Consider the following 10447-nt stretch of genomic DNA (forward strand, 5'->3'; position numbering starts at 1 on the left):
TTTTTTTTTCGTTTTCTATATTTTAAGGAATAATATTTTTTTTCTAATATTTCAGATTTTATTGATTAGATATTCTAATGCTAAAACATTATTCCCCTTAAAAATAATGTTTATTTATTTTTTGCTTCTTAGATTCAGATCGTTTATTAAATCATTTTAAGCTTTGTTTACCTTGGGGGTCTATTATACGGAAAAATCTATTATACGGACTTCTGGAAGTCCCACCGATTCTGGATACGCGACTTTACATTGTATAGCTAATTTGCTACACAAGGTGCGTAGCCAAATCTTTTAACAAAAAATAAGCACCTTTTAAGTACTTCTTAAACACTTAAAAAATATTTTTAAGCACTACATACATTAATAATTTAATTACATTAATAATTACAAAAGGCATAATAATTTTCAACGACTTTACATGATCATGATAAAATAATTAGTTCCTGACAAAGAACTATTTTTCTTGATTACATTAGCCATTATTAAAAGATGAAGAGTATTTTTGGCTCGACATCAGCGGGTCGAAAATAAAGCCTGAAATGGAGAATTTTTAACAAAATGCAACAGAGTTGCACACGAGAGTGCAATAATTTCACCGAATCCAGCTCAGTAGACAGACTCGCCAAGTATTCCATCAAACATGTAAATATATCGCAGCTTTCACGTGAAGTAGATCGGCGGTACGCCTAAACGGATTGTGGTCGAATGAATCATGAAAACATTGAACAGAACAATCTGAAAAGCACGTCTTTACATAAGACGTAGCAAAAATCAAATTATCAAAATTCTAGAATATTCACAGCAAGTATTTGTCGTATTCTCAGTGGTAGCAATCTTGTATTTTAAAAGTTTTAAATGACCCTGTGAAGTAGACTAAATATTCAACAGCAATTTATGCATGAAATACACATCATTAAATGCAAATGTTTACAAAATTTATTAGGAACCAGCAAGTTAAGGAATAAAAAGTAGCCTTTTATGCTAAACTTTACTTTCACATCGAATTAAAAGACCCCTCATTCATTTTTTTTTTATTTTTTGTTAGCAGTCGAGTTTATTCATGAGGAAAGAAGGCCCTTTAATCAGTCAACAAGTAATCAAAAATGAATCGATTAGAAACAAAAAGTTTTGATAAGAGAAAATTAAGATTGAAAAAATTATAAGCAATTAAGTAAATAGCCTCATAAAAAAGTTTTATTAAATTAAACAGTTGAAACAGGAGGGTATATGAAGAAATTAAAGACTGCAAATGTTTCGTATTTTAAGTACAGTACTAAAATAATTTTTAAAAAGTAATTGTCAAACTAAATGAATTATTAAAATTACCTGCAGAAGCAATATAAAAACCGCTAGGCGAATATTTAGCAACTGTTGTCTGAACGGCGTGTTCAGTATAGATATCAGATATTCGAGGCTCCTAAATAAACAAAAATACATATTAGTCTTGTACAAAAGAATTTTTTTTTAACTATTAAACAGTAATCACATTTAAAATTTGTGAATTCCCCAGAATTGTGGAGATATTGTCACAGAATAGTTTTTGCAGAAAGATTTTGGTTCTCCTTTCCGCATAATTATTCGAAAAATGTTTTTCTCTTCTGCAGAATTTTCTTTTTCAAGGATGTCTTTCTTGCGCATCAGAGAGGACAGAAATAATCGTAATCTTTCTATTCTCACCCGAGATTTTTTTTTAAAAAAAAATTCTGTAATAACTGGCTTCAGCTAGAATTTCAAATTAATAATACAAAGCAAAACATTCAGAAATTGCGAAAGTTTAAAGATAGTTCACTCCAGAAATGATGTTCTATCTTTCATTTTTTTTCTTTTACGTACACTTATTTGAGTATCTTTTTTAAAGAGTCCTATTCTAGTGATTCGTGATCTTTACTTTGGGAGTTCTGCACAGATTTTTAAATTTTTAATTTATGAACGAATTTAAATTTATCATTGTTTAATTTATTTACGAATTTTAATTTGTGTAATGATTTACAAAATTCGAAATTGCATTTTCCACCTGCAAAGTGTGAGAATATCGCCTATATTATTAGAATTAAAAAAATATTACTTTGACAATTAAAAATTTTTATACATTTTTATTCTGTAATTTCTTTTGTAAATGCAACATTTCTGTTACTTTAAATTAGTAATTGTTATAATTAAAAGTATCTTAAAGCAAAATATTCGTGTTACAGAAGTTCGGCGCAGAAAGCCCAAAAAAAATCTGCCAAGGGGATGAATATGTGATGATGAATGATAAATTTACCTCTAACAATATCCTAAATGCATGTTCCTTTGCAATTTCAGAATACAGATCTTAACAGAAATAGGTCTTTAACCCTTTGACTATGAATTTTAAAACATGATTTTTTGTCCCGTTTATTATACAAAAGGACAAAATAGGTCACAAATAAGGCAAATTTAGTATTTGGGATTTTTCTGACAAGCGGTTATCAATTTAGAGGCTGGGACATATATGTCCCGGCCATACTTAATGGTAGGATACATTTCAGAAAAATTTACTATATGGACTTTTTTTACACAGAGTGAAGCAATCTTTGTATGATCCGACATTACACTTGGACAACTCATATTTGTTCTTTTTTCTATATTCATTTGAGAAAATATGAATAAAATATGAATGGACATAGCAATCCCAATGAAGAATACGAGTGGGATATATCTGTCCCAATGAAGAATACTAGTGGGATATATGTGTCCCATCACAAAATCCCAATGCTATTTCATGCAAGAAACTCTTTAGTGCCATCTAGGGGATATTTGGCACTTGAAACATGTATACTTGGTTCAACTCTACAACTGGGACATATTACAATGAGTTTCTAAGGGACAAATGAGTCCCGTTAGTAGTCAAAGGGTTAAGGCACACAAAAAACCAAAACAATCATTTTTCCCAGTAAAAAAAAAAAATACTACATGATAATTAAAATCAATTTCTATGGAAATCAAGAATTTTTTTTTCTTTTAACAAAAAAGAAAAAGAATGAGCTTCTTTTAACCTGACCAATTTTATGAATGTATTCAAAATAAAAAATTAAGTACATAAATTAAAGAAACTCACAACAATGTCTCGAATAATTACACTATGTCCATTTGTATACAAAAATGTTTTTCCTTTAGGATCATCCCCTAAAACAAGGGGCATCCCTCTTTCGGTACGAGGGAGCGTAGATAAAATGGTTCCTGCAACAAAAATAAGATATTAGCCTTGTGATGACAGAAAATAAATAAACATTTCTAAAATCTTTAAATCAATACATTTCATTTCAAATCATTTTTATTAAAATCCTTCGCCATTATTTTTTTTTGCTGCTTTAAATATTAAAAATTTTGACAATTACATAAAAATTCATTAATAACACATAAGAAAAATATTATGAAGACCAGGGGTAATGGATTATCTTATAAAAATGATAATTTCCAAAACAAGGCAATAACGTCCTCAAAAGTCACTTTATAGATGTGTGGAAAAACAGCTTGCCGCACATAGCAATCAGTTTATACATTTTTTAATAAAAGTTTAGGTTACTTTGATTCCTTCCATTTCTATGTAAAATCTTTATTATCAGGTGATACTATACAGCGGTGTTTCTCAAAGGATGGTACGCATACCCCAGGAGTACGTGAACAGTTCAGCAGGGGCACGCATTCTTATGTGAAATATTCAAACGAAACTTTCAAATCGATCGAACAAACGAAAATTTCAAAAAACTTTATTTAAAAACAAAGCTGGTTATGAAAATTTACAATTACGTATTTTTCAATAACCTATTTTTTGCAGAGTTAACAGTTAATAATCAGTGGTGTCAACAGCCAGTTGTCATTTTTAACTTTTGCACAATTTTGTTTCGAGCAAAAAATAAATTTTTTTATGAGTGGTACGAAAAATTTAGGAAGGGTACACAAAAGTCAGAAGTTTAGGAAACACTGCTATACAGCTTTATTGTTTTTATATGACTGATACCGGTTTACACTTCCTTATCAGTGTATCAATGGGTTAAATTAGACGATATAAAATATAAATTTGACGATAGAATAAATTAGACGATATATAGTATAAATATAGAATATTTATTATATCAGGTATTATATTAGTATACTATAATAATCATATGAAATTGTGAAACGCACTGTAGTTTCTTAAAAATGACATGATTTGCACGAATTTATAGGCAATACTTTTATATTTAAACATAAATGTTTTGGGTTCTTATTGGGAGGATTTTTTATATACTTCCCATTTATATTCATTTTGAGCGTATTGCATTACAATGTTAACCCATTGATACAAGAGCATAAACAAATGCAAACCGATTTCATCCAGAGTAAAAACAATGCAGCTGTATAGTATCACTTGATAATTATAATTTTGCACAGAATCTTATAGTGTGTCTTCTAATAATATAGTCAAGTACTGTAACTAGTTTTGCGGAACAGATATACTTGCACTTTTTACTAGATACTTTTCCGAATTAGATCTTCTTACTCATTACTTTTCCTTTAAGCCTTTGTACTTTTGCTAAACATTTTAAAAAAGTAACTTTCCCGTGTCTACACGCTTCTATCTTTTTTCTTCTTCTCAGAATCAGTTTTCGTGCACATATACCGCTCTACCCCCTTTGTCATCCTATATAATTATTTGAAATAAAATAAATAGAAATAAAAATGTCTACAACAATATTTAATAAAAAAAATTTATATTTGGTATTAACTGAAATATTTGCTTCAAAAAAGAACATTAGTATAAACCAAAATAAATAAACACTTTCTTTAATGAAATTAGAAAAAACTTGATGGAAAAAATTTTTCTTACTCATATTAAATAATATAATAAAAGATAAATAATTACTAAAACTCACATGCAGCATGGATAAAAAGAATGCTTAATTGTGTGCAAAAATTTCAAATTGACTCCTTTAAAAAGTTCTGGAGGGAGGCGAAATATAAAATTAACATTAAGAGGCCAAACTTTGGACTGCTCTGCTGACTAAACTATGGGGAACTTGGTGTAACCCCCCCCCCCATATTTTAGGAGTCAGAATTCTTTAAAAATAAGGTATATTTCTTCTGAGAAAGTATCTCATTCTTTCTTTGCAAAGATAAAGAAAGATGACAAGAGAATGATTGGTTCGTTGGTACTGGTAGGAAGTTGCAAATTATTTTTAGAGTTCAAAGAAAAAATAGTTTTTTAATTTAGAAAAATTTGCATCAGGTTTGAAGCAGGGTTGGGGTTTTGGACGTCCTAAACTGATTTTGGACAGGACACGTGGGTTTTACTGTCTTAAACTGGGTAAAACTGTCCTAAACTGGGTAAAACTGCCCTAAACTGGGTTAAACTGTCTTAAAGTGTCCAAAACCTTGAAATTTCAGTGTTTTCATTATAGAAAAAAAATGGGTGAGAATTTCTCACCCTTTCTCAAAAACAGGGTGAGATTTCAAAAAGTTAAGTGAGATTTCTAAAAACTAAGAAAACACAAAAACTCGTGGAAAAAAAATCATTTCTTTAATTATAATACATTTTTAATGTCTTCTATATTTTAAAGCATTGAATATTTTTGGTGCATCATCATAGAAGATTTTGCCTTTACAAGGTATTTGTCCACCTTACATAAGTGGATAAAACATTTGAGCGGTTTACATGAAGAAACCTTACCTACGGTAAACACGTGGTTGCAGAGAAATGTGTTCTGAAAGTGGTTCCGTGGTTGTGTTCTGTTGTTCGAAACGGTTCTGAACAATACTGGTAAATAGGGAAGCTAGATAATGGGGCAGATGTTGAAAATAATGAAAGATCCAGGAAGAAAAGTGAAACGGATTTTATTCTAAATGGCGTAATTCGAAGCTTTTTCCAAAATGCGAGAAATTCGCAAATTTTGAAATTGATTTATAGAATGCGCGAATTTCTCGCGGTAATCATTTTTTAATGCGAGAAAAGAAAAAAATATGCGAGATTCTCGCGTTCTCGCGCTGTAGTGAAAACACTGAATTTGGTAAAAGGTAAAAATTCTATAGGTGTAACCATTGTACACATAATAATTACATGTATCAATAAATATTTGATATTTTTTATGCAATTTACTATAACTTATTAAAAGAAAATAATATAATATAATAGGAAACGGTTTATAATTTTTGAAGCTCCACAATTCATTGAGCAATAAAAATGAATAACTAATCCTTTAAATATAAATATGCTTTTAATACTGATAAATAATATTTTTGCATAAGGATAAATATGGCAATATTGAAAAATAATAATTTTTCTTAAAAAAAATACTAAATTTGTTCAAAAATCAACCTTTTATTTTTTTTAAAAAATGTTATAATTTCTGCATCACAGGATGATAAAAAAGACATCTATTTTAGAAAGAAATGTTTTTTAAATATAAATATATTAGTTTAAATTGAAAATACAAAATAACTGAAAAATGCATTAACAGTTTCGATGGGCATAACATCAGTTTCAGCTACTGACACTGGTGATGTATCACCACAATGCTAAAAGAATTGAACATCATCAATGAAATAAAAGTATTCTTGAATAGTACTATAGATAAATAAACCTGTTTATGACGAACCGAGCACTTAGTCCCTAATATTTTAACCTGTATGGCTAGGCCAAACTTCAGTTATGTACTATTGAATGAGAGGACCAATTGAACTTGATTACTGATTAATCTTCCTTTGTTTAAATTGAAGAGTCAAACAATATTAATAAAACATTATACTTTTAAAAACAAATATTCTCTGGTATATTTAATTATCAATATGTTATTAGTTCTATATTTATTTTACCTCTTAAATATTGTTCAGATAAAATTGTGACATAATTTGAGTACAAGGGTTTTGGACAGTTTAAGACAGTTTTGGGCAAAGGGGTTTTGGACAGGATGGTTTAAACCAGGGTTTAAACCGTGGATTAATCCATTCTGTCCTAAACCTATCCATTCTGTCTAAACCTAAACCTATAGAAAATAATCTATCAAGACATGACAATACGTGTCCGGTTACCGCTATGTGGAGGAGGGTACATAAGTGGAGTTTTTATTTTAAAATAATTATTTCCAGCATGCTCCATAAGAGTTATAATACATGCATTGAAGAATAAGAATAACAAATTTAGATCAAAAATACAAAATGAAATACAAATATAAAAGCAGACAAGTAAAATCAAAAAGAAAGAAAAGGGATATTATGAACAAACTTTAGAAAAATTAGTAGACAGTCAGTATTGATCAGAGTAGGACAGTTTGGTGGCCATTGTAATCCACTAGTGATTATATGTTTGAAAAGTTCACTACGATGAGAGTTTAATTCAGGGCAGAAGAATAAAATATGTTCAATATTTTGAATTTTATTTTGGTCACAGCTGCAGAGTGGAGATTCTATGTGCTTGAATCTAGGTAGGTATTCTTTACAACGAGCGTGTCTGGATAATATTTGTGTAAATTTAAAATTGGGAATGAATTTTTGGGTCATTCTTTCTCGCGCTGATGGAAAAAACTTCTTTGTTACATTGCCGTTTTTTTTTTTTTTGCGGAGTCCCACTCATCGTGCCACAAATCCCGGGTCTTTCGAAGAATATCATTTTTGATAAGAGATTTAGGCAATTTACTGAAGCTGATGGTGAGATCTGATTCGACCGCCGCTTTTGCAAGCTCATCAGCCTTATCATTTCCGATAACTCCAGAATGGCCCTTGACCCAATTAATGGTTATATTGATGTTTCGTGTAGAGAGTTTCCAAATCATGAAACTGATATTTTCAGTAGCACCTATCGCCATGGCACTTCCTGTCTTGAATTTTAGATATGTTGACTTGGCTATCTGTGAATAGTATGATGTTATTGAATGAGAAGTCATCCTTGGAGTTCATCCAGTTCAAAGATTGGAGAATGGCAGAAGCCTCCGCCTGGTTATTAGAACAATTAGGGTGAAGCTTAAATTATCTTTAGGTAACATTATCATTGTAATAAGCCAAAAAAGTGCAGTCTGTGCAATTATTGATTTTGCTTCCATCTGCGTAAATTTGAAGATGGTCAACACTATTTAAGTTATAGTTGGTAGAAGTAACCCTTCCAGGATGTCGCTAATATCTTAAGGGAAGATTTGACTCCGTATCACTCAATGCATCTGGCTTCACTTTAAAGTAAATGTCTGCACATTCCTGTATTTTAATGCAGATTGGTACAATTCCAGCTAGAACACAAGAAGCCTCATACGAGATCGTATGAAAACCTTTAATAATTTGTAGGGCTATAAGTCTCTGGATTGTTCTTAGCTTGCGCCTGTTATAATTGTAGCGGATTCCATCGAACCATACTGGTGCAGCATAAGTTAGCTGAGGCAAGATAGCTCCATCATAAATAATTTTCAAGGTCTTTGAACCCATGCCGCAGGTCACCTTTGCCAATCTGGGGAGGTATTGAGAGTGTAGCTAACTTTTTTGAACATATTTGTAATGTGTGCATTCCAGCAAAGTTTCCTATCAAGAATGAAGAATCACTCCCAGATATCTCATCTCACTGACACTATTCAATATATTGCCATTCATATATATTTTAATTTCTCTTCTAATTCGTTTTTTTGTTGATAAAAGCAAGATATTAGTCCTTTCTGAGTTAAATGTTATTTTATTTATGTTCAACCAATCCAAGATTTTTGACACACAAAAATTACCAATTCAAGTTCAGACTTCGCAGTAATAAGCAAGAGCAGCTCATCACAACAATGTGAACATTTGGTGGGAAATCCAATTTCAACAACGAGTCGTAAAAGATTGTCCAAAAGCCTGGATCGCAGCAAGACCCTTGCCTTGCTTATTACCGCTTTGTGGAGGAGGCTACATAAGTGTGGAGTGTCCGCTTTGTGGAGGAGGCTACATAAGTGTGGAGTGTCCGCTTTGTGGAGGAGGCTACATAAGTGTGGAGTGTCCGCTTTGTGAAGGAGGGTACATAAGTGTGGAGTGACCACTTTGTGGAGGAGGGTACATGTTTTATTTAAAGAAGATTAAAAATATGTCCACAAGAAAATTAAAAATACGTCCATACTGAGGTGTCCAATTTGTAGGAGTTTCGGCAATGTGAGGCTTCACTGTAAAACAATTTTTAATAGGTGAAAGCCTAAAAGGTGGCAGTTGGAGAACAATCAGGGGAGGGGGGAATAATAAATTTTTAAGAATTAAATAGATATTTGATTTTTTTTACTATTTTACATAAAGGAATCTAGAAAAACCAAATTTCATCATAAAATTAAAATTAATGAAAGAAAACAGATTTCAAAAACTTTCTGGTACGGCAAATTAAATTTTATTTGCTTAAATTTATATTATTCTCATAATATTGCTTAACAAATGTCTTGGTCATTTTCAAGACACTTTTTTTTTTCTCTTCTTTTTGGTTCTGGAAGAAATTCCAACTTGTTATTTTCAAATGAGAGCTTCATTAAAATAAATAGTTCGATCAAAGATTTTCAATCTTTTCTTTAAATAAACAAAGAAATATCCCCGAAATATCTTAGAAACAAGTAAAACCTAAATAAAGAATGGCCTTTAGAAAACTTAATCGATTCCTCTCTTCCTATATGATGCTAGAGCTAAACACAAACAAAAACCTTGCCACTGTTTGCATCACGTTTTCATAAATGAAATCAATTTTAGAACGAATTTCTAAAAAAAAAAATATCCCACATTTTTAATAAGAAACTATGCTTCATTGAACATGCTTTTCAAACTTTCTTAAAATTATTTACATTTTCTAAAAACAGAAAAAAATATTATAAATATCTGTTACAATAAATCTTACTCCTCAATCAATATATTTAATTTTAAATAACAGACATCATTGCACAATTAGTTTGACACAAAACTTTTAACAAAAAAATTTACGTTGTAGACCTGCGTTATTTATAACACCTGAGAAAGGTGATAGTATTACCGGCAACCACCCACATAATTAGAAAACAATTCACTTAAATTATAACAAAATGTAGGAAAGTCAAATTTTAAAAATACTCACTATTTTGAAATGACATAATTGAAGTGTCAAGTATTGCCTTATAAGTGTAGAAAACACAAACAATAACTTATAAATTTTGACGTGAACAGGAAAACTGGATGAAATAATCAAAACTACAGTTCAATGGAAATAAGATTACGATTAAATTCCCAAAGCATTTCGATTATATAACGCATACGCGTTGCTGTAAATGTGACTTTTACAGCAAAAGCAGTCTTGAGGTAATTTGTTGTTCTAGTTCATTTACGTCGCACTAGAGTTGCACAACGGGCTATTAGCGATTGTCTGGGAAACATCCTGAGGGTGATCCGAAGACTTGCCATCACAATTTTGATCCTCTGCAGAGTCGATGGCACCCCCGCTTCGGTAGCCTAACAACCTGCACGCGAAGTCACGCATTTTACGGTCGAACAG

General features: G+C 30.8%; 1 protein-coding gene across 1 annotated transcript in view; it reads right to left on the reverse strand.

Annotated features, from left to right (window-relative positions):
- flr (actin-interacting protein 1 flr) overlaps positions 1-10243 on the reverse strand; it is a 49236-nt gene extending 38993 nt beyond the window's left edge. Inside the window, exons 1-3 of the mRNA XM_087152610.1 lie at positions 10034-10243; positions 3080-3201; positions 1327-1417 (exon numbers count right to left, since the gene is read on the reverse strand). Of these exons, the coding sequence (XP_087008736.1) occupies positions 1327-1417; positions 3080-3201; positions 10034-10049 (229 nt within the window). The 5' untranslated portion in view covers positions 10050-10243. The remainder of the gene's footprint in view (positions 1-1326; positions 1418-3079; positions 3202-10033) is intronic.
- Positions 10244-10447: the final 204 nt, after the last annotated feature.

Source organism: Parasteatoda tepidariorum, chromosome 1 (genome assembly GCF_982258835.1).
Source record: "Parasteatoda tepidariorum strain Cologne lab strain chromosome 1, Ptep-v5.0, whole genome shotgun sequence".
In the NCBI taxonomy this organism is placed as follows: domain Eukaryota; kingdom Metazoa; phylum Arthropoda; class Arachnida; order Araneae; family Theridiidae; genus Parasteatoda; species Parasteatoda tepidariorum.